Raw genomic sequence first — 25,071 nt, 5'->3', positions numbered from 1 at the left:
TGCAACTTCCTTTGTGTTGCCCAAATCTCTAATACATAGAAGAAAGTAAATAAGCTTTAAGTCTCCAATGTTTTTTCTTTTTCAGGGTGGGCATTATATTAAAATAAACAAAACAAAACACAAAGGTTTTGCTTCCTGTCATGTGTCAATTGACATTGATCCCTATGTAGTCAGTTCCTCTCCATGTTCTTACCAGTTGTGGATTCCTATTATCACCTTTGCTGAAAAAAAGAAGCTTATCTGTTGAAGATGGGCCTTACACTTGGCTGTAGATATAAAAGTTTAACTTTAAGCTGTCCATTGTGTTACTACAACCTGACTGTTCTTTGTCAATGATTTCTTATGTGAAAGAATAGGATATATAAAGGCACTCTGAAAGCTTAACATAGGGATAAAAATATGAGTAGGGATGGTCATTTGCCTGCAAATTTCAAGATGTCATTGTTTTTACTGCTGAGTAGTTCCCCATTGTATATAAATGTATCACATTTTATTTTTCTGTTCTTAGGTTGTGGGATATCTAGGTTGTTTCCATGTTCTGGCTATTATGAATAATGCTGCTCTGAACATAGTTGAGCAAATGACCTGTGGTATGTGTCTGCATCCTTTGGATATATGCCCGAGTGGTATTGCTGGGTCTTGAGGTAGATTTATTTGCAATTCTTTTACATGTCGGCATCCAATCATGCCAGCACCATTTGTTGAAGATACTTTTTTTCCCATTGTATACTTTTAGCTTCTTTGTCAAAAATCAGGTGTTCATAGGTATGTAGTAAATATCTGGGTCTTCGATTTGCTTCCATTGGTCCACCTATCTGGTTTTGTACAAATACCAAGCTATTTTCATTACTGTGGCTTTATAGTAGAGCTTGAAATCAGGGATGGTGTTGATTCTGGAAGTTTCTTTATTGTACAGGACTGTTTTGGCTATCCTGGTATTTTTGTTTTTCCATATGAAGCTTAGCATTGCTCTTTAGAAGTCTGTGAGGAATTGTGCTGGAATTTTGATGGGAATTGCAATTAAATCTGTAGATTGTTTTTGGTAAGATTGGCATTTTACTAAGTTTATCCTACCTATCCAAGAGCATGGAAGATCTTTCCATTTTCTGATATCTTCTTCAATTTCTTTCTAAAGACTTAAAGTCTTTGTCATACAGGCCTTTCACTTGTTTGGTTAGGGCTACTCCAAGATATTTTATGTTGTTTGTGGCTATTGTGAATGGTGATGTTTCTTTGATTTCTTTCTCAGTCCATTTATCATTTGTGTATAAGAGGACTATAGATTTTTGTTGAATTAATCTTGTATCCTGACACACTATGAAGGTGTTATTCAGCTGAAGGAGATCCCTGGTAGAATTTTTAGGGTCATTTATGTAAACTATCATATCATCTGCAATTAGTGAAAGTTTGACTTCTTCCTTTCCAATTTGTATCCCCTTGATCTCCTTTTGTTTTCTTATTGCTCTAATTAGAACTTCAAGAACTATGTTGAATAGATATGGAGACAGCGGACAGCCTTGTCTCATTCCTGATTTTAGTGGACGTGCTTTGAGTTTCTCTCCATTTAGTTTGATGTTTTCTATCATCTTGCTTTGTATTGCCTTTATTATGTTTAGGCAAGTTCCTTGTATTATAACATTAAACTTTGTTTTTTACACTTGAAGTTAATGGAACTAGTATTACTCTCTGTGATCAGGTTTTGAATATAACTATTTCTGTTTAAAATCCCCACAGACTTAGATTAATTTTATCATTTAAAATATATTCAGATCATCCCTATAGCACAAGAATAGACTATAAAAAGGAATTCCTTTTTAAATTGGTGAATGCTCACCTTGAATAGCACTCAATTATAGAAGGCTAATTCATTTAATAAAATGTTACTTCTAGTTAAGAAAAGGAATTTCCAAGTCATAGTTGTCTGTATGTTTCTAATAATTTGTTATAAAATCCCATGTACTACAAATTTAATCTCTTTAAGCTTGCTCATAGCATGTGATCTACAATGAAAAAAAAACTCTCAAATTTTAAATCACAAGTTCATCATATATGTAAGTTATTTTGTGAGTCCCTTCTAAACTATTTCTGTCCCTTCATGCCTACAACTCCTCAATATCAATTACCAGTCTAAATTAAAGAACTGTTCTGGGGCTGGAGATATGGCTCAGTGGTTAAGAGCACCCACTGCTCTTCCAGACGACCCGGGTTCAATTCCCAGCACCCACATGGCAGCTCACAACTGTCTGAAGATCCAGTTGCAGGGGATCTGACACATTCACGCCAATGTACATAAAATAAAGTTAAATAAACCAGAAAAATATTTTTTTTAAAAAAAGAACTGTTCTAATCTTTTTTCATTTTGGATATTCAATCAGAAAGAAAATGGACATATAGTGGATAAGAAGATTATACCTCCTATTGTTCACTTTATAAGTGCAAAACAAACATTGTGTTTGTGGTTATTAAATATTTTTGGTCCACAAGTCCCTTTGACATTTCCATAAAATCAATGTAGTTTCTCCTTAAAAACTGCATATCAATATATACAGAATATAATACCTAGGAACTGAAACAATCCTAGAAGTTCATCAATATAAAACTGATAATGAAAACACGCACACACACACACACACACACACACATATATATATATATATACAATAACATTTTATTCAGCTTTAAATAAAATCCAAATTATGAAATCTGCATATAAATAAATTGAATAAGAAAAAATATAGTGAGCTAATTCAGGCCCCATATATATACATAATACATAAATACGAATACCACATGTTCTCTTTCATATGTGGAGCTAGTTTTGAATCCTTATATCGTTGTGCTTAACCTTGAATATCTGCAGAAACCTGGAACCTAGAAACCGATCATGAATGTAGGGGATAGACATCACAAGGTTCTCCCTGAACTGTAGTCAGCAAATCTAGGGTCATCCTATTCTGAAACACCAACGTTCTTGTCTCTATGGTTTAATCACAAGAAGAGTCAAGAGTCTGAGGTCTGATTTGGTACTCATACCCTGTGTTCTGCTAGGCCTTTACCTCTATTTGTACTTCTACAGTCCCTCCACCAGGCAAATACACAGCAAAGGATAAAACCATCATGGTGTGTACTTTTGCTTCTGTGGTGCCATCAAAAGCACACATCATGACGTACATGACATCCTAGTTGTGGGGCTTCCCGAGTAGTGTGAATTTTCCCAGCTAGGTATAGGCATTCCCAGTTGTAACACCCAGTCCAGCCTTCTTGCAGATACAGGAGGTAGCCGAATCATCCACAAATATGAATCATGGGGAACTCAGTATTCCAGGACCAGAGCAATATAGGATGATCTCTCTCTCTCTCTCTCTCTCTCTCTCTCTCTCTCTATATATATATATATATATATATACATATATATATTCTTACAGTTACATCAAGACAAAGTTCAGAGGGTGTGGCTCACACATACAAAAAGCCACATGCTTAGGTTCACAGCAACATCCTCACTCCTGGTAGAATTTTCGTATCAGTTTATTTTATGTTGCTGTGATAAAATAGCCAGTTATAAAGCAACTTGAAGAAGAAAGGGTTTGTTTTAGCTAACTGTTCCAGAGGAGATATGGTCTGTCATAGAAGGGAAGGCACAAAGTGGTGATGTGAGTAAGAATCTGGCTAATTCCATTTTCATCCACACAAACAGGAAGCAGAGGAAGAAGAAAAAGTGGGTAAAGATATAAACCCAAAACTTGCCCACAGTGATGTACTTCCTATAGCAAGGCATTATTCTGACAGAAAATACCTGACACAAAAATTAAAAGCAATAAAGAATACAATTAAGTAACAATCCAAAAGCATCAAAGGTATAGTCATAAGCGTAAAACATCAGAATAAAAACATATTTAGAATAGTTCCCAAAACACACAATTTATTGATTTATAAAAACAATAAATACTAACACCTCGAAACAAATGCCAAGTGTTTCCTCTAGTTACATTGTAAACAGACTGGAGATCAATAATAAAATATAAAATATATAAAATCTAAAAATGATAGTCACACATAGCTCATTGTTTTATGATTAAGATTCACGCAAATCAAATTTCTATTGCTGTGACGAGGCACCATGACCATGGCAACTCTATTTTTATTTTTATTTTCTCTGTGTATTTTTTAATTTTTTTAAAAAAGAAAACAAGCTATCTTTTTTTCATTTTACATACCAATCCCAGATTCCACTCCCTCCTTTCTACCATACCCCCCCCAACACTTTACCCCACATCCACTCCTCAGAGAGAGTAAGATACATTGATTTGAGGAAGGTCTTCCCTACTATATCTAGGCCAAGCTAGGTATCCCTCCAAGGATAATGGGTTCTCAAAAATCCAGTACAAGCAGTAGGGATAAATCCTGGTGCCACGGCAAGTGGTCCTGCAGTATGCTCCAGCCAAACAACTGTCACCCACATTCAGAGGGACTTGTTTGGTCCTGTGCTGCTTCCTTCCCTGTAGGCTGGAGTTGGTGAGCTCCCATCAGCTCAGGTAAACTATCTCAGTGGGTGAACCCATCATGGTCTTGACCTCTTTGCTCATATTCTCACTTCTCCCACTCTTCACCTGGACCTTGGGGGCTTAGTCCTGTGCTCCAGTGATGGTCTCTGCCTCTGTATCCAGCAGTTGCTTGATGAAGGTTCTATGCTGACATTTAGATATTCATCAGTCTGACTACAAGGGAAGGCCAGTTTGGGCATCTTCTCGACAATTACTTAGTAACTTAGTTGGGGCTGTTCTTGTGGGTTCCTGGGAATTTCTTTAGGGTCAGGTTCATGACTAGCCCCATAGTGGAGACCTCAAACAAAATATTTCTTTCCTTGGTCTCCATCTCTGTCCTTTCTCCATCTTGACTAGTCTGTTCCCTCAAGTTCTCCCTCCTCTCATTCTCCCCTTCTATTCCCCTTCTGTACTTCGTTTTCCTCCCACCCCTATGCTCCCAATATTGTCAGGACATCCTGTCTATTTGTCCCTTCCCAGGGGGAATCTATATATGTTTTTCTTAGGGTTCACCTTGTTACTTTGTTTCTCTAGGGTCGTGGACTATTGGCTTGTGATCCTTTGCTTTACAGCTAGTATCCTCTTTCTTGGTCTGAGTTATTTCACTCAGGATGTTTTTTTCTAGTTCCATCCTTTTGCATGCAAATTTCAAGATATCATTTTCTTTTTTTAACCTCTGAATAGAACTCCATTGTGTAAATGTACCACATTTTCCTTATCCATTCTTTGGGTGAGGGGCATTTAGGTTGTTTCCAGGTTCTGGCTATTATAAAAAATGCTGCTATGAATGTAGTTGAACAAATGCTTTCGTAGTATGATTGAGCATCCTTTAGATATATGCTCAAGAGTGGTATTGCTGGGTCCTGTGGTATTTTGATTCTCAGTTTTCTGAGAAACTACCATGCTGATTTCCAGAGTGGTTGTAGAAGTCTGTATTCTCACCAGCAATGGATGAGTGTTGCCCTTACTCCACATCCTCTCCAGCAAAAGTTATCAATAGTATTTTTAATCTTAACCATTCTGACTGGTGTAAGATGGTATCTCAGAAGTTTTTTTTGATTTGCATTTACCTGATGGCTAAGGATGCTGAAGAGTTCCTTAAGTATTTTTTCAGCCATTTTAGAATCTTCTGTAGAGTATTCTCTGTTAAGTTCTGTACCCCAGTTGTAAATTGGATTATTTGGAATTTTGCCGTCTAATTTCTTGAGTTTTTTGTATATTTTGGAGATCAGTCCTCTGTCTCATGTGGGGTTGGTGAAGATCTTTTCCCATTCAGTAGGATGCCTTTTTGTATTATTGGCTGTGTCCTTTGCTTTATGAAAGCTTCTCAGTCTCAGGAGGCCCCATATATTTATTGTCGCCCTCAGTGTCTGTGCTACTGGTATAATATTTAGGAAGTAATTTCCTTTGTCCATGCATTGAAGGCTATTTCTCTTCTATCAGGTTCAGTGTTGTCAAATTTATATTGAGGTTTTAATCCATTTGGAATTGAATTTTATGCATATGTTTAGATATGGATCTATTTGTACTCTTCTATATGTTGACATCCAGTTATACTAGCACCATTTATTGAAGATACTTACTTTTCCCCATTTTATAATTTTAGCTTATTTGTCAAAAATCAGATGTTCACAGTTGTATTTATTAATATACAGGTCTTCAATTCGATTCCATTAGTCAGACTATCTGTTTTTATGCCAATGCCAAGCTGTTTTCATTATTGTATCTTTATAATAGAGTTCGATGTCAGGGATGACGATGCCTCCAGATGTACCTTCATTGTACAGGAATATTTTGTCTATTCTGTGATTTCTATTTTTCTATATGATGTTGATATTTTGTAGTTTATTCATCTTGTTTTGGTACTCATTTCTTACTGTTTTTCTGCTTTTTTGAGTGGTGAGACATTAAGTTGGGTGGGTCATGATGTGGGATGTGGGGAGACTCTGGGAGGAGTATGGTATATGATCAAAATATATTGTATTAAATTCTTTAAAACTTTAAGCAATATTTAATCTAGTATAGACATTGTTGGTATTTGACAGTTTCTAACATTTCTATTTCCTTACTTTTTATTAGAAAAAACTATGACAAGCCTTTAAACATATTTAAAACACATACTATTCACATTTTTTTCCTGTGAAAGGGGCAACTTATATTTTAATTGATAAGCCTTCTGTCTACAAGGTCATTAACTGACAAGCAGAATGCTACAGAATAGAAATATATTCCAAAGTTTGGTTTCATGATATTTCAATATAACATGCTATCCATACTCTTTTTAATACTCTTGAATCAATTATTGTTCATATATATTCTACATTTAAAAATTTTTCAAAATATTTCTTTATTATTATTTTATTTTATTACTTTAAAAAATATCAATCCAAATTCCCACTTCCTCTCTTCGTTGCACTCACCTCCTACTACCTCCATACACCCTATCACCACCCACTCCAATTTTAAGAGAGGGCAAGGCACCCTGCCCTGTGAAAAGTCCAGGGCCCTCCCAATTACATCCAAGTTGAGCAAGGTGTATGTCCAAAGAGAATAGGATCCCAAAATGCCAGTACACGCAGTAGAGCCAAATCCCAGTGCCATTGTCATAGGCCCCTCAGTCTGCCCCACTGTCAACCACATTCAGAAGGAATAGTTTGATCCCATGCTCATTCATTTCCATTCCAGTTGGAGTTGGTGAGCTCCCATTAGTTCAATCACATTATCTCAGTGGGTGAACCCTTCATGTTCCTGACTTTCTTGCTCATATTCTCCCTCCTTCCGCTCTTCAACTGGACCTTGGGAGCTCAGTCCATTGCTCTGATGTGGGTCTCTGTCTCTGTTTCCATCTGTTGTTGGATGAAGGATCTATGGGGATTTTTAAGATAATCATCAGTGTGACTACAGGGCAAGGTCAGTTCAGGCACCCTCTCCTCTATTGCTTAGGATCTTAGCTTGGGTCATCTTTGTGGATTCCTGGGAATTTTTCTAGAGCTAAGATTCTTGTTAACCCCAAAATGGGTCCTCAATCAAGATATCTCTTTCCTTGCTCTCATATCTGTCCTTCCTCCATCTTGACTATCTTATTCCCTTAAGTACTCTTCAACCTACCCATTCTACCCTCCTCGTCCTCTTCTCCCCTTTCTTCTTCCCTCTACCCCCACGCTCCCAAATTTTGTCACGTAATCTTGCCTGCTTCTAATTTTGAGATGGAGCTATATATGTTTTTCTTTGGGTTCACCTTATTTCTTAGCTTCTCTAGGATCATGGACTATAGGCTTAATGTCCTTTGTTAACGGCTAGTGTCCACTAATGAGTGAGTACATACCATATTCATGTTTTTAGGTCTGGGTTATCTCACTCAGAATAGTGTTTTCTAATTCCACCCATTTGCATGCAAAATTCAAGATGTCATTTTTTTTAATCACTGAGTAGTACTCTAATGTGTAGATATGCCACACTTTCTTTATCCATTCTTCCATTGAGGGGCATCTAGTTTGTTTCCACATTCTGACTATTAAAAATAGTGCTGCTATGAATAGTTGAACAAATGCTTTTGTAGTATGATTGAGCATCTTTTGGGTATGCCCATGATTGGTATTGCTGGATCCCAGAGATGAAGGGTTGATTCAACATATGAAAATCTATCAATGTAATCCATCATATAAATATACTGAAAGAAAAAACATATAATCATTTCATTAGATGCTGGAAAAGCATTTGACAAAATTCAATACCCCATCATTATAAAGGTATTGGAAAGAATAGGGATACAAGGATTGTATCTGAATATAATAAAAGCAATATATAGCAAGCTAACAGCTAACATCCAATTAAATGGAGGGAAACTCAAAGTGATTTGAGAAAGAAGACAAGGCTGTCCACTCTCTTAGTATCTCTTCAACATAGTGCTTGAAGTTCTAGCAATAGCAATAAGACAACATAACGAGATCAAGGGAATTGAAATTGGAAAGAAAGAAGTCAAACTTTTGTTATTTGCAGATGATATAATAGTGTACATAAGCTGTTGCAAGGAGAGGGCTGCTTATTTGTCCCAGCAGCCCAAAACTGAAATAATCACAGAGAAACTAATTAACTAAAACACAGCTTGACCCAATAGCTCTAGATTTTCCATTGGCTAACTCTTATATTAATTTAACCCATTTTTATTCATCTATGTATTGCCATGTGGCAGTGGCCTACCAGGTAAAATTCTCAGTGTCTGCCTCCAGGAGATCCATGGCATCTCTCTCACTCTGCTTCCTTTCTCCCAGCATGCCATTTAGCATCCCCTACCTACCTAAGTTCTGCCTTATCATCAGTTCCAAAGCAGTTTATTTATTGATCAATGAAAGCAACACAAAGACAGAATGACCTCCTACACAATTTCCCCTTTTCTGTTTAAACAAAGAGGAAGGCTTTAATTTTAACATAGTAACATTACATATAACAAAATAGGTATCAAGCAAGAATTACAGTTAAAATATTTATATCTATTTATTCTTTTATCATAAATAAGGAAAATTATAACTATAAATTCTTCCACTCCATAAAAGATTCCAGAAAGATATAATATTACCTAAGTAAATAGGAAGTGCATTGTAAGCAACTTCCAAAACTCTAGAATTGACAGAGACATCTTGCTGTCTGGACAGTTACCCAATGTTCTTCTGTACTGTTGGGGCATCAATCTTTAGCCTATCAGCCCATAGTATCTGAAGACTTTTCAATGAGCAGGAAATATTAAAGACAGGTCTGCCTATATTGGCAATTTGCCAGTCAATTTTCTTTTGTATCTCTGAGACTCTTTTATGAAGCAGGAATCCTGAAGGATCATCTCACCTTTAGGCAAATTTAGCAGTCATTGCTCTGTGGGTCCTGCATGTACAGTTTATGCAACAGTCCAGGCAAGAGCACTTTTTTGCACAAATGGCTAACCAACTCCATAAGGAGCCTCTTTAATGCCCATCTTCCTCTTGAAGTAGATTGGTGCTGCCAGGAGCTGATGTGTCTCACTGTTATGAAAAGGCCCAAGTTTTTAAAACATTTTAAATGCCATATTCTGTAGTCTTTGAAAGATATGAAGTATACTTATCCATCTGAAATATATCTTTGTACATAGAAAATCTTACTAACATGACTACAAACTTGAGTATTATAGGTGATTATCTATTAACTTATATTTCTTGATTATACATTACATTTTTAAATGAGCTTCACAATCACAATTCCTTAATCAAGATCAGAAATACATATAACAAAATTGATCTTAAATTTGTATCAATAAACCAAGATCCATATTAATGCAAATCTCTATAGCATTTCCCCCTTTAAATATAAAAGTATATTTATAAACAATATTTGGGAATATAGGCATAGTTTTGTCCATACTGCTTTCTGCTGTTTGGGGGCACTGTTAAGCAGGCCTTTCATGGTATATCCTGTGTGCTAGGTTTATCTCAGTCAGCTGTTGGGAGAAGTAATTTTTTGAGGGTGTTCATGGAGACCTTTTAGGAGGGTGTGGTCTATTAAACACTATTTTCCTGGAAGTATTCCACAGGTTCCCATCCTCTGTGGAAACAAAAGAAAAACCTTTTTTCCAAAGCACCATATCCTTAGACCCAAATCCTAAAGATACCTTTACAATATACATGCTGGTTTAGTTTAGCAGCCCATACAATGAAATCTCTCTCTGTATTTAGCTCTTTCAGTCAAAAACTTTAAAAATAACACAATAATATATGTAATCCAGACTCTCTGTGAATTTTCCATTTTTGTGTGACTTATTTTTTTACTCGTGTTAATCTATGACTATCTGTCCTCTGTCTTTTTAAAGAATTTTTTTAATGAATTATTTGTATAGAATTTTTTAAGCCCTCTCAGGTTTTACATGAATTTAGTTGACCATGTTGGAGTACCAGTTGTTTCATAAAGAGGGCTGCTTGTTCATCCCAGCAGCATAGAACTGAAATAATCACACAGAAACTATAATAATTAAAACACTGCTTGTCCCATTAGCTCTAGCTTTTCCATCGGCTAACTCTTATATTAATTTAACCCATTTTTATTAATCTATGTATCACCACATGGCAGTGGCCTACCAGGTAAAATTCTCAGCATCTGTCTTGGTGGATCCATGGCATCTCTCTTACTCTGCCTCCTTTCTCTCAGAATGCCATTTATCTCCCCCCATCAGCAGTTCCAAAGAAGTGTCTTTATTAACCAAAGAAAGCAACACAAAGACAGAAGGACCTCCTATACCAATAAGTTATCTCCAAAAATTCTACCAAAGAACTCCTACAGTTGATAAATCACTTCAGTGATGTGGCAGGATACAAGATCAACTCAAAAAAAATCAGTAGCCCTCCTATACACAAAAGATAGATAATTCTCAACAGATGAATTTCAAATGGTTAAAAAGATACTCGAAAGTATTTCTAATGATCCCTATCTTAAAATGTATGTTTATTATTTTTTTTAAAAATCTTTATTGTTACATATATACACAAATATTAGTATATAAATATATCCTTCTGGGATCATTTAGTGTTGCTCTTATGTACATGGTACATGATTTTTTAGGGGTCACCATTGGGTATTGAACAAAAATCATGAAGATCATCCCTGAGTAGCACTGCTTCTCCCTCTCTGAGCAATCATAAATTGATTATAGCTCTTCATTTAGGCATGAGACTGTGTGAGATTTTCCCCATCCTCATTAACCCAACAACTCGCAATGCTGTTGTTCAGGTAATCTTTGGGAAACCATATAATTGAGATTTCATGGGTTTAGGTCCCCTGTCTTAAATAGAAGACAACTCTGTCACAGCACATGTCCTTGTCTTAATGCTCTTAGAATCTTCCCTCCCCATCTGCTGGGAGCCCTAACTGTGGGTTTTTTGTTGTAGATGTAGCATTGGACACCCAACAGTCAGTTGTCTGCATTTTGACAAGTTGTGAATTTCTTTAATGGTCTCTGTTTGCTGCAAAAAGAAACTGCATTGATGAGGAGAGAGACCTACACACATTTGTGGGTATAGTGATGAAGATTTAAAATGTAGTTAGAAATTATACTGGTTTAGGGAAGTGATGATAATAGATTCTTCTTTAGGGTCCATATACTTATTCGCCACAAACAGTTAGCTAGGTTTAAAATACCAGACATGAATACCCTCCAATTAAATTAGTATGATTTAAGTCCAATTAGAAGACTGTTGGTTACCACCAAGATATATGTTCCACTATTGGTAATATTTTATCATGCTGGTTATTATTGTGGTTCATATGCTTCACATTGGTAAGAACATAAGTTGCTTTTCTCCTTGACAGTTTGCATATCACTTTCTGGTACTATGAGAGTTAGTCCCCAGGGAAGAGTGACTTCCATGTGAATTCCAACTTGATTCCTCTAAGTCCTATTCCAAAGTGTACATTGCCTTCAGCAATAGGGTATTACTTTCTAGTTCTGGGAGGCAATCAAATACAATGAAAATAATTGGTCCTGTTTTAGGAGTCTCTTGATTAACAACCTGAAGGAATGTTTCCCATGCCTCCCACTGAGGATTTTGTTAGATAGTCTCTTAGAAGGAGCACCGTTGCTGCAAGTTCTGTAAATTCATTTAAGCTATATATGTATACACACATCTTTAGTTTTATTGTTCCCACTCCTTCTTTCTTCATCTGTGTTGTCTTCTCTTTCCACTTCTCAAAGTACACACTCATCTTTTTCATTTTCCATTTTTTTAATACCTGTGTCCTATCACTTTATATAAAACCCTTTCTCTCACTCACCCTCATTCTTTTTTGCTTAATTAGTTTCTGCAGCTTCTCCAGATTATATACACATATCTAATGATCCCCCAAATAACAGAGAATCTGGGGCATTTGTCTGGTCTCATTCATAAAATATTTTCTGGTTTCATCCTCAAATCTGAAAATTTCATTTTTTCTATAGCTGAACAGAATATCATTTTTGTGTAGGCCACACATTTGCATTTCCACTCATTGTTGGGAGGTTTGCAAAGATGACAAAAATTCCTCCTGCATTTGAAAAGACAAAAAGCATCTTCAACAAGTGGTACTGGGGAAACAGAATGTTCATAGGTAGAAGAATGAAATTAGAGCCATACTTCTCACCCTGTACAAAAATCAACTTCAAGTGAATCCAAGACCTCAGTGTTAAGCCTAAAACCCTGAAAATACTAAGAAAAAACTTAAGCAGAGCCCTAAAATATATATGTATATCAAGTGACTTTCTGAATATAACTTTATTTGTTCAGTAACTGAAGAATACAATTGAGAAATGGTACTTCATAAAATTAAAACGCATCTCTATGGCATGGAAACATCTGAGTGAAGAGAAAGTCTGCAGAGGAGAAGAGACATTTTGTCAGCTATACATCCAATAGGGGATTAATATTCAGAACTTCTAAACAACTAAAAAAATTCAAAAAATCATGTGACCCAATTAAAATATGGACTATCTGAACAGACTAGTCTCAAAAGAAAAATAATGACTAACAAAATCTTTAAAGTATTCAGCATACTCCTCAATTAAGGAAATGCAAATTAAAACTACTTTAAAATACCATCTTACCCCAGTCAAAGTAAGATCATGAAAACATCTGACAAAAATTGCCAGAGTTGATACAAGGAAAGGTGAACCCTTATTTACTTTATTGGGATTGCTAACTAGGGCATCCAAGAACAGAAAATCCTATTGTAGAGATACATTGTGTTCATTGCTACTCTACTCATAGTAGCCAGGAAATGGAAACTACCTCAACATTTTTAAATTCATTTCTGAGAACATTTTGTAAATATATGTCTCATATTCAATCGAGGTCACACCAGGTAAAATCCATTTTGTAAATAATATATTTTCTGAATGGTAGATACACATGTGTTTAATAAATATTTATTGAACTAATAACATTGTAAGTCTTGCCCTTGTAGTTTGGAAACTGTACGGCATAAAAAATGGTTAAATTTCTTCAGCTGGAAAATATAGAAACTGGGTGCGCACCAAGTAGAGTGGAGGTGAAAGTGAAGGGCTATGGATGAGGGTGAGGGTACAGAAGTGTGTAACTGAGATCTATAAGTCCATGTATGTTTAACACCTAAATCTATTTCCATATTTTAAAATGACACCTAGAAATCAGCATGCCAATTGAACAAATTTTTAGTGAAGACTGTACAAGGAAATATCCGTGAATTTTTTTTTCCAGTGGAAAAAATGTGTTGGAGAAGGGCTGCTTGTTTTTCCCAGCCACCTAGCTCACTTAGCCCTGAAATAATCACACAGGAACTGTAATAATTAAATCATTACTTGGCCTATTAGCTCCAACTTCTTATTGGCTAGCTCTTATATTTAATTTAACCCATTTCTATGCATCTGTGTATAGCCACATGGCTGTGGCTGGCCAGCTCAATTTCCGGTGTCTGGTCTCTGGTGGCTTCATGGCTGGCTTCTCTCTGACTCCGCCCTTCTGCCTACAAGTTAAAGCTTAAGTTTCCTGCCTACATAAGTTTTGCCCTATCAACAGGCCAAGGCAGTTTCTTTATACGTTAAGGGTAATCACAGTACACAGAGGGAACTCTCAAAAATGATACAAATGTACCCGACAATCTGGTGAGACTAGAATTGAAGCAAATCATGAAGTAGACACAGGGAGTGGAGAAGGTTTGGATTCTAATTCTGTAATGTTCAATGTGTAGCTTTCAACTTCTTACAGTGTTTGTATTGTTCAAAACACATGTTTATCAAGTAAATGATGGAGGTTGAAAGCAAAGTCTGCATCTTTATAAAATAAAGAAGGAATTAATACTTTTTACTTCACATATTTGATGGATCTGTTTATAATCTGTGCTGATCAGAATGGTGCTGATTATAATGGTGACCCTTTGGTGGTGTCCCAACCCCCCTCATTCTCTTTTTCTATTCATTCTAATGACTTTGTGCTACACAAAGTCAGGAAGTGCCCAGGGCACATCTCCTTCCTGATGGCCTGGATGAATTTGCCAGAAGGCCTTATTATGAGGTTACAATGAGGAGTAATGACGTCATCTGCAACATATAAGGCTGGGCAGCAGGCACCCCCTGAGAGTTATCACAGGAGGCTTGCCTGCTAGATCTGGCAGCTGATGCTCCCCCGTGCCTGGTGCCAAAGTATGAAGGTGCCAGAGAATGAATAGGAATATCGTATTCATTCTTATTTGTAGCATTATCTTTGCCTTCATCATTTTCGTCGTGAAGATACTACTTCCGGTAAGCTGTGTGTGGGAGGAAACTGCCCTAACATTAAAGTAACTCAACACAAGGTCAGAGTGTGTTTCTTAAGACCACAGAAAGAGGAACGGACCATGGGTAAGAAGATCAAATGCCGCCTGCCCTCTCCACAGAGCCCTGGCATTATTTCTCTCCCGCATGGGCTTCCCAAACTTTCATCACTGTATTCAATAGTTGTGCTAAGTTAGAAGATAGACATAGGTAGCTAATTATCTGGTCGACTTTCCAATCAACCTCTCACTCACCATGAGAGACAGGACAGCTGAGAGTGCACGCTCCCTATCCTGAAATTAAAATTCGATCCTTTCTGCTATTTTCTCACTTCTCTGATGGTATCTTGTCTAAATGTGAGTTCGCTAGTGTTGGTTTAAAGACATAAGTAAAATGATTTTACAATAGGATTAATGACACGTGTCGAGGCTAATATTGAACTTCCGAAGGCAAGAAGGCTTTGCATCCATGATTTTTCTTGAATCTTTGCTTGCACAAAACAGTCTTATGATTTTCTCATATTTTGTAGGATTTCTCTTTATTGAGAGTTATCCGTATGTGTTGGAACATTTCAATTTCATGTAGCTTCATTTATTAATTGTTGAAACTGTTTCCTGTGATATTAGTGTCCTGTTCTAAAAGTCCCTCCCTATATTTTGAATCTTGGAGTGTATTCCCTATCCTTGATCATGTACAAAAGTCAATTCAATGTTTACCAATATCTAGGTTTAAAATCATGGTTCCATTTTAAGAATCAGTCTGTTTCCCTCATTTCTCTCATTGAAGCCTACCCTACCTCTCCCTGGATCGAAGTTCCTCTTTCTTTCTCCCACCATGGCTTTCGGAACTTATGGCTATTCACAAGTATGATCAGCTTTAAATATGTGGGTTTTTTGTCTGTATTATTTGTTTTGTTTTGGTACTTAAAGTTACAAGTTAAATGGTTTTAAGTAAGGATCAAAGACAGGGTTTGAAGCTACTACTGAACTTCCCAAGGCAAGATATTACAAGGTGACATCCATTTTTCCCTCAGTCTGTGCTTGTGCAAAATATACATGTCAGTCAACATTACCCTTTAATACATTCTAATCTATATCTCTTGGGGGAAAAGCTGTTCATTATCATAAACAAGTTATCATGAGGAAGATTTTGGAGATGTCTAGGCTCAAAACAACCCCAGAGTTGTAATTTCTTTTACAGATAACTGATTGTGAAAGACCATGCAACTCAAGATCTTTTATACTACTGAGAACAACTCCTATTCGGTCATTAAGAAGCACTGCTGTAAGTGTCCCAGTCACTAACATCAACCAGGCTATTCCAGCATCTTTTCCACGACCATTAGCCTCACACAAAAGAATTCTGGCCAGTCTGAGCGTGATGGACTATCAAATAACCAAACTGGAGCAATTCGTGTCTGTGAAGGGCACACCTGGCCATACAAAGCCTAGGCAGAGACCTCCTCTGAGAATTCCACTAGAAAGCTACAACTGAAGCAACCAACAAGACTCCCTGCATGGGATCAACTGATACTGTTTCTTACAAGTGAGTTTTTATTTAAAGGAGTGTGGTGCCAGTCAGATTCTCCAGACACCTATTATGTGTTTGTATTTACATGTATTTGTAATACATATTTTATGGGGTAATGATCTAGAATCACAATACAGAATAAGCAAGTTTGAAAGTTGGGTATTTGACAGGAAGTTGCAGTTAAAAGTTTACAGCTGAAATATAACAAACTGAAAGTCAACTGATTTGAAAAGTTTCAGAATCAAATGATTGCAGCATAATATTGCAGTTATCTACAAGTTTTTATTAAAATAGGAGGAATTACATTGACCTGTTTTCTAGTAGGGAAACAACTGTTTCTGTCACTGAATTTATGTAGTAAGAACTACCATTTTGCATCCTAAAATAAATATTTTTTTTATTTTTAAAACAATCTTATTTTACATACCAATAACAAAAGTTACCTCCCTCTCTCTTCCTTCTACTTCCCCCATCTTCTGCCCAACCACTCCTTAGAAAGGGTGAGGCTTCCTGTGGGGAGTCAACAATGTCTATCTCATCACTTGAGGCAGGACAAAGGTCCTCCCCCTTGTATCAAGGCTGAACAAGGTATCTCTTCATAGGGAATGGGCTCCAAAGAGCCAGTTCATGTCCTAGAATATATACTGGTTCCACTGCTAATGGCCCCACAAACTGCCCATGCCACATATTTGTCACCCATCCATAAGGCCTAGTTTCATTTTATGCTGGTTCCACAGCTGTCAGTCCCAGGTCAGTGAGCTCCCACTAGCTTGAGTCAGCTGTTTCTGTGGGTATCCCCATCATGGTCTTGGCCCATTTGCTCACAATATCACTCCTCCCTCTTTATGACTGGACTCCAGGAGTTTGGTCCAGTGCTTAGCTGTGGATCTCTGCATCTGCTTCCAGATTCTTTTTATCTAAATCACTGTATGTGAATAGATGTTGTTACAGACAGAATGCTCACAAAGGATTCTATTAAACACAAAGGATTCTATTAAACACTACTTCATTAAGTAGTGTTTTGGAATATTATAGTTTGACATGAGTTCATAAAGATGATTTTTGTCTTATTGTTGAAAATGTTCAGTCAAGGGAACATTAATCTATAATGTAGGAAAAGTTAATCTACAAAGTGAGCATGGCCAGAAAAATCTTGATACATGGACTGACTTCAGTCTTATAATAGTTTTCTATCTGTTATTAAAATTATAACATACTTAGTTGCTTAGAACTTTATTGCCCCATAGTCGTGAGCATAGAAGTCTAATGTGGATCTGCCTGGGCAAAAATTAAGGTGCCAGAATTTCTGTGTTCTTTCCAGAGGCTTCAGGCGGCTTTAAAACAGTCTACATTCCTTGGCTTGTGACTTCTTTTTCCTTCTTCAGAGGCATCTGTGTTGCATATTTCTGCTTTAGATTCCAACACCATGTCACTACTTAAACACAGATGGAGAAGAGAATATGTGGCCCACTCCCACCCTGCAGATTATCCTTTTATCAGAAGAAAGAATGGCAGGAGTCTCTCCTCAGTAGTGGAGACTACCTGGCCAGGTGCAGAGGATTTGGAACCTTTGAAGTGCATAATTCATATGCAAATTTGTTGCCTGCTGTCTCAAAGTTGTAAATACCAATGGGAGGTGGGAATGTTCTCAGTAGTTTCCCAGATCCCAATAATCCACTGAACCTGTTATCAGCTCCTCAACTTTCCTATCCCGAGTTTCTCATCCCACCCAGGATTTTTTGGTTATTAGCCCTTCACTTCAGACTGGGAGGACAGATAAAGAAGAGGAGAGAATGTATCTTTAATTTAGAGTACTGTAGCAGTCAAAGAGTTGATTCTGAAGGATGTTTTTTTTCCTTTAGACTTGTTTATTCAAGCATCCAAAAACACTTTTTCCACTTCCTCCCCTCCTCCCAATACCCTCCCGCTCCCCCCACTCCCCCCACTCCATCTCCTCCTCCCTCACCATTCCCAAGAGCAGTCAGGGTTTTCTGCCCTGTGGGAAATCCAAGTTCCTTCCCCCTCCCTCCAGGAAGGTGAGCATCCAAACTGGCCAGGATCATAAAAAGCCAGTCCATGCAGACGAAACAAGACCCAGTGCCATTGTCAATGGCTTCTCAGTCAGTCTTCATTTGGACTTTGGGGGCTCAGTCAGCCCCCACGTCAACCACATTCAGAGAATCCGGTTTCATCACATGCTCGTTCAGTCCCAGTCCAGCTGGCCTTGGTGAGCTCTCATTCCATCAGTCCCCTTGTATCAGTGGGTGAACGCACCCTTCGTGGTCCTGACTTCCAGTGCTCCAATGTGGGTCTCCGTCTCTATCTCCATCCATCGTCGGATGAAGGCTCCCTCTGATTTTGCTTTCCTTGCTCACGATCTCCCTCCCTCTGCTTCTCATTTGGACCTAGGGAGTTAAGTCCAGTAGCAATTCCACTCTTGGGAATATATCCAAGAGATGCCCTATCATACTACAAAAGTATTTGTTCAACTATGTTCATAGCTGCACTATTTGTAATAGCCAGAACATGGAAACTGAAAAGGAAAAAAAAGAAAAGATACCACCCTGAATGTTGGAATGAAAGGCATTAGAATCAAGCCTGTAAAATAAGGGGGAGGGGAGAAGGCCTTTTGTCCTGTGACAGGATGTGAGTCAGGGTATTTACAGCCGGCCATGGGGTCTCCAGCTAGGAAAGCAGATAAGAAAAACAGGAAGCTCCTGGACAACCCCCGCCTTGGTATTTAGGTGAAAGGTCAAGAATTTGCCACTGAGCGTGCACTCTTAGCCTTATTTGAATTGACCAATGGAATGAATCCCCATAACCACGCTTTTTGCTTCTGTACCCGCGCTTTTGCTCTCCTATAAGAAACCCTCACCCCAACCTGGGGGCGCGCAAGTCTTCCGAGAGACCTTGTCGCCCCAGGTACCTGTGTATTCGAATAAACCTCTTGCTGTTTGCATCCATAAGTGTGGTTTCGTCTGATTCGTGGGTCCGGGGGCGTCTCTCAAAAGGAAGACATCCCTCGGGGATCTTTCATTTGGTGCATGGACCGGGAAACCTGAGGCCCCCACCCAGGGACCATCGACCACCTTCGGGAGGTAAGCTGGCCAGCATTCTATATGTCCTATGTCCTGTAAATGTCTCACGTCTTTTGCGTTTGAATGTTGCACTGCGAATTTGAATTCTGTTTGATTCAGCTGAGTCGATCTGTATCTGGCGGGTCTCGGAAGGGACTGACGGGTCCGAACTTCCCCCCCACAACCCTGGAAGACGTTCCGAGGGTGTCTGGTCTGTCTGGAGCCCGATTTTTCGGGGCTCATCTGTCAGAACCCACGACCAGAGCCGGACTTTTTTGGGTCGCCACCCTTGTCCGAGGGTCACGTGGTTCTTCTGGGAGGCCAATCCTCTGGACTTTCTCCGAAGCCTCCGTCTGAATTTCTGCTTTCGGTGTTTCGCCGAAGCCGCGCAGCGCGTCTGATTGTCAGTCTGTTTGTCTTATTGTTCATTTTTGTGGTCTGTCTGTTCGTTTATTGGAATACTAACATGGGACAGTCGCTAACTACTCCTTTAAGCCTTACTCTAGACCACTGGTCGGACGTCTCTAACCGAGCGAGCAATCGGTTGCTTGAGGTCAAGAAGAAAAAATGGCGGACTTTCTTTTCCTCGGAATGGCCCGCATTCAACCTGCGCTGGCCACGGGATGGCACCTTTGACAAAAACATTATCTTGCAGGTTAAAGAACGGGTCTTCGATAAAGGACCCCATGGACGCCCTGACCAGGTCGCTTATATCGTCACCTGGGAAAGTTTGGCTTATGATCCACCCCCCTGGGTGGCTCCCTCTATTTCTTCAGACAAACCCCAACCTTCCTTAAGCCTCATTCCCTAAGCCCCGAATCCTCCTTTGCCCTCCCCTCCTTTGCCTTCCCTACCTAAACCCCTTACTCCTACGGCCTCCTCTCTTTATCCCACACTGACGAAGAAGGGGACCCTCAAGACATCTGTCCTCCCCCCTGACCCAAATGCCCCTCTCGTAGACCTCCTATCCGACGAAGATCCTCCTCCCTATAATCCCCAGGAGGAGCCCGGAGATCGTGAGGCTGACTCTGTGACGCCCTCGTCACAGAACTCCCTGCCTGTTGCCTCTCCCGTCGCAAGCAGGCTCCGGGGAAAGTGTGAACCGTCTCCCCCAGACTCAACTTCCCGAGCATTTCCCTTGCGACAGGGAAATGACGGCCAACTTCAATACTGGCCCTTTTCCGCCTCTGATCTATACAATTGGAAACAACACAATCCCCCTTTTTCTAAAGACCCCATAGCATTAACTAACCTAATAGAATCTATTCTGACCACCCACCAGCCAACATGGGACGACTGTCAACATCTTTTACAGGCTCTCCTCACTTCTGAGGAGAAACAAAGAGTCCTCGTAGAGGCACGGAAGCAGGTCCTAGGAGATGATGGAAGGCCAACCCAGTTGCCCAATGAGATCGATGCCGCCTTCCCTCTCACCAGGCCTGACTGGGATCACGCTACGGTTGCAGGTAGGACGCACCTACGCCTTTACCGCCAGTTGCTCATAGCGGGTCTCCGAGGGGCTGGTCGCCGCCCCACCAATTTGGCACAGGTAAAGCAGACAATCCAAGGGGCAGATGAGTCTCCAGCAGCATTTTTGGAAAGACTTAAGGAAGCATATCGTATGTATACGCCTTATGATCCTGAGGACCCAGCGCAGGCTACTGGTATGTCGATGTCTTTTATTTGCCAGTCTGCACCCGACATTAGGAACAAGTTACAGAGGTTGGAGAATTTGCAGGGATATACACTGCAAGATCTACTTAAGGAAGCCGAGAAAATCTTTAATAAGAGGGAGACTCAAGAGGAAAGGGAGGACCGTATCTGTAGAGAAAAAGAATAAAGGGAGGACAGATTAAGAAGGGAAGCAGAGGAGAAGGAGGATGCTAGAGACAGAAAGAGAAATAGGGAACTGAGTCGTCTCTTGGCCGCCGTAGTTCAGGGACAGGACAGCCGAAAGGGAGACAGGATGGGAGAACGGAGAGGCCCTCGCGTGGAACACGACCAATGCGCCTACTGCAAGGAAAGAGGGCATTGGGCAAAGGACTGCCCTAAGAAGACCCGCAGACCCAGAGGCCTCAAACCACAAGCCTCACTCCTAGCCCTAGATGAAGACTAGGGAAGTCGGGGCCAGGAGCCCCCCCCTGAGCCCAGGATAACACTCAATGTCGGGGGGCAGCCAGTTACCTTCCTAGTGGATACAGGTGCTCAGCATTCAGTTCTTACCCAGTCACCAGGCCCGCTCAGTGAACGAACTGCTTGGGTACAAGGGGCCACAGGCGGAAGAAGATATCGTTGGACCACCGAACGGAAGGTACAACTAGCAACCGGTAAAGTAACTCACTCCTTCCTACATGTCCCAGACTGCCCCTATCCCTTACTAGGGCGAGACTTACTCACCAAACTGAAAGCCCAAATTCACTTTGAGGGGGCAGGGGCTCGAGTGTCGGGTCCAAATGGAAACCCCCTCCAAGTCTTGACCTTACAATGGGAAGACGAATACCGACTATATGAGCAGGACTCTAAGACACAAGGATCCAGGGACTTGGACATATGGCTTACAGAGTACCCACTGGCATGGGCCGAGACTGGGGGTATGGGGCTAGCCCTACAGCAGCCCCCTTTGATCGTAGACCTGAAGGCCACAGCCACCCCAGTCTCAGTCAAACAATACCCCATGTCGAATGAGGCCTACCAGGGGATAAGACCTCATATAAAGAGACTATTAGAACAAGGTATTCTGACTCCCTGTCGGTCACCTTGGAATACCCCCCTCCTCCCAGTAAAGAAACCAGGGACAGAGGATTATCGACCGGTACAGGACCTCAGGGAAGTTAATAAGAGGGTTGAAGACATACACCCGACCGTCCCCAATCCATATAATTTACTAAGCACCCTGCCACCATCTCATACCTGGTATACGGTGCTAGACTTGAAGGATGCCTTCTTCTGTCTCAGATTAAGCCCCAAAAGCCAACCCCTTTTCGCCTTCGAATGGAAGGACCCCGAATTGGCAATTTCAGGCCAACTGACTTGGACCCGGCTCCCACAAGGTTTTAAGAATAGTCTCACGCTCTTTGACAAGGCCTTGCACCGGGACCTTGCGGACTTCAGAGTACAACACCCGTCATTGATCCTGCTCCAGTACGTGGACGACCTTCTACTGGCAGCCTCCACAGAACGTGACTGCCGACAAGGTACGGGGGCCCTATTGTGAACTCTGGGACGGCTGGGCTATAGAGCATCTGCCAAAAAGGCCCAGATATGCCAGACTGAGGTGACCTATTTGGGATATAAATTAAAAGAAGGGCAGCGTTGGCTTACAGCCGCACGCAAAGAGACTGTATTCCATATACCCGCACCTCGAGACCATCGCCAGCTGAGGGAATTCCTGGGGACTGCCGGGTTCTGCTGCTTATGGATACCAGGCTTCGCAGAAAGGGCAGCTCCTCTCTACCCCCTCACAAAGCAGGGGGTACCATTCGGATGGACAGATAAACAACAAAAGGCTTTTGAGGACATCAAACGCGCCCCCCTGTCCTCTCCAGCACTGAGCCTGCCTGACATCACTAAACCATTCGAACTGTTCGTTGATGAAAAACAAGGCTATGCCAAGGGGGTTTTGACCCAAAGTCTTGGGCCATGGAAACGCCCTGTCGCATACTTATCAAAGAAATTAGACCCAGTAGCCTCAGGCTGGCCCCCTTGTCTGCGGATGGTGGCAGCCATTGCCGTCCTTATTAAGGATGCTGGCAAACTGACTTTGGGACAGCCCTTGACCATTCTGGCACCCCATGCCATCGAGGCCTTGATTAGGCAGCCCCCTGACCGGTGGCTCTCCAATGCCCACATGACCCACTACCAATCCTTGCTGTTGGATACGGACCGAGTCCAGTTCGGACCTGTAGTTGCCCTTAATCCGGCAACCTTGCTACCCACACCGGAAGGACCAGACCAGCATGACTGCCTTCAGATCCTCGCGGAAATGCATGGAACCCGGCCGGACTTGACTGATCAGCCCCTCCCAGATGCGGACCACACCTGGTACACCGATGGGAGCAGTTATCTACTGAATGGAGAACGCAGGGCGGGAGCCGCAGTTACCACGGAGACCCAGGTAATCTGGGCCAGTGCCTTACCCAGCGGCACCTCGGCCCAACGAGCTGAACTCATCGCTCTGACTCAAGCGATGTCTCTGACTTAAATTGGCAGAAGGTAAGAAGCTGAATGTTTATACTGATAGTCGGTATGCTTTCGCCACCACACACATACATGGAGAAATATATCGGAGACGAGAGCTCTTAACCTCAGAAGGCAAGGAAATTAAAAATAAAGCAGAGATCCTTGCTCTATTAGAGGCCTTATTCCTCCCCAAGAAACTGAGCATTATGCATTGCCCCGGACACCAAAAAGGAGATCACGCCGAGGCCAGAGGAAATCGGCGGACGGATGAAGCGGCCCGAGAGGCTGCTTTGGGACCACAGATTCTCCCCCTAGTATCTGAGCCCGTCCAATCCACAATAGACTAGGCCTATGATAAAGAGGACATACACCTACTCCGAAAATTGGGGGCAGAATATAACCCAGCGATTAGACACTGGATTTATTGGGGAAAAATAGCAGTGCCCATAAAAATAACCCAGGAACTTATAGACTACTTACATAAGTTGACACATTTGGGTACGAAGAAAATGAAAACCCTCCTAGACAGAATGGAAACTGGACAATACCTCTTGAACAGGGACGGGGCACTCCAACGGGCAACAGACAATTGCAGGGCCTGTGCCCAAATCAATGCAGGCCACTCAAAAGCCCTCCAAGGGGTACGCCTCAGAGGACATCGGCCTGATGTCCACTGGGAAATAGACTTTACTGAAGTTAAACCTGGCTTATATGGGTACAGGTACCTGCTGGTTTTTATAGACACCTTTTCAGGATGGGTAGAGGCCTATCCCACCAAACATGAAACGGCCAAGATGGTTGCCAAGAAGCTATTAGAAGAAATTTTTCCCCGATATGGTATGCCAAAGGTATTGGGATCTGATAACAGGCCAGCCTTCGTCTCCCAGGTAAGTCAGTTGGTGGCCAAGTTACTGGGGATTGATTGGAGATTACATTGTGCTTATAGACCCCAGAGTTCAGGACAAGTAGAACGTATGAATAGAACTATTAAGGAGACTTTGTCTAAATTAACGCTCACAACTGGCTTGAAGGATTGGGTGTTGCTCCTGCCCCTGGCCCTATATCGGGCCAGGAACACTCCCGGGCCACATGGCCTTACCCCTTTTGAAATATTATATGGGGCACCGCCTCCAGCCATACATTTCTTTGACATGGACATTGCAGACTATGCTAACTCCCCTTCTCTACAAGCCCACTTGCAGGCCCTGCAGCTGGTACAACAAGAGGTCTGGAAACCCCTAGCAGCCGCCTACCAAGACAACCTTAACCAGCCAGTGGCACCTCATCCGTACCAGATCGGGGACACTGTTTTGGTCCGTAGACATCAAACTAAGAACCTGGAACCGCGCTGGAAGGGACCGTACACTGTTCTCCTGACCACCCCAATGGCGCTCAAGGTGGACGGAATTGCTGCCTGGATCCACGCCTTACACATGAAAGCCGCCAGCCCAGAACAACAGACGGC

General features: G+C 40.9%; 1 protein-coding gene across 1 annotated transcript; it reads left to right on the top strand.

Moving 5' to 3' along the window:
- The first annotated feature begins 19,893 nt into the window (after nt 1–19,893).
- LOC148117235 (uncharacterized) lies at nt 19,894–24,468 on the top strand. Its single transcript, XM_087902534.1, is given in 4 exon segments — nt 19,894–20,155; nt 20,240–23,622; nt 23,624–24,413; nt 24,416–24,468. Coding segments are annotated over 4 exon segments (4,488 nt in total).
- The last annotated feature ends 603 nt before the right edge of the window (nt 24,469–25,071 follow it).

This window comes from Myodes glareolus, chromosome X (genome assembly GCF_982192425.1).
Source record: "Myodes glareolus chromosome X, mMyoGla1.1, whole genome shotgun sequence".
NCBI classification, from domain to species: Eukaryota; Metazoa; Chordata; class Mammalia; order Rodentia; family Cricetidae; genus Myodes; species Myodes glareolus.
This window is presented reverse-complemented; position numbering and strand designations above follow the sequence as displayed.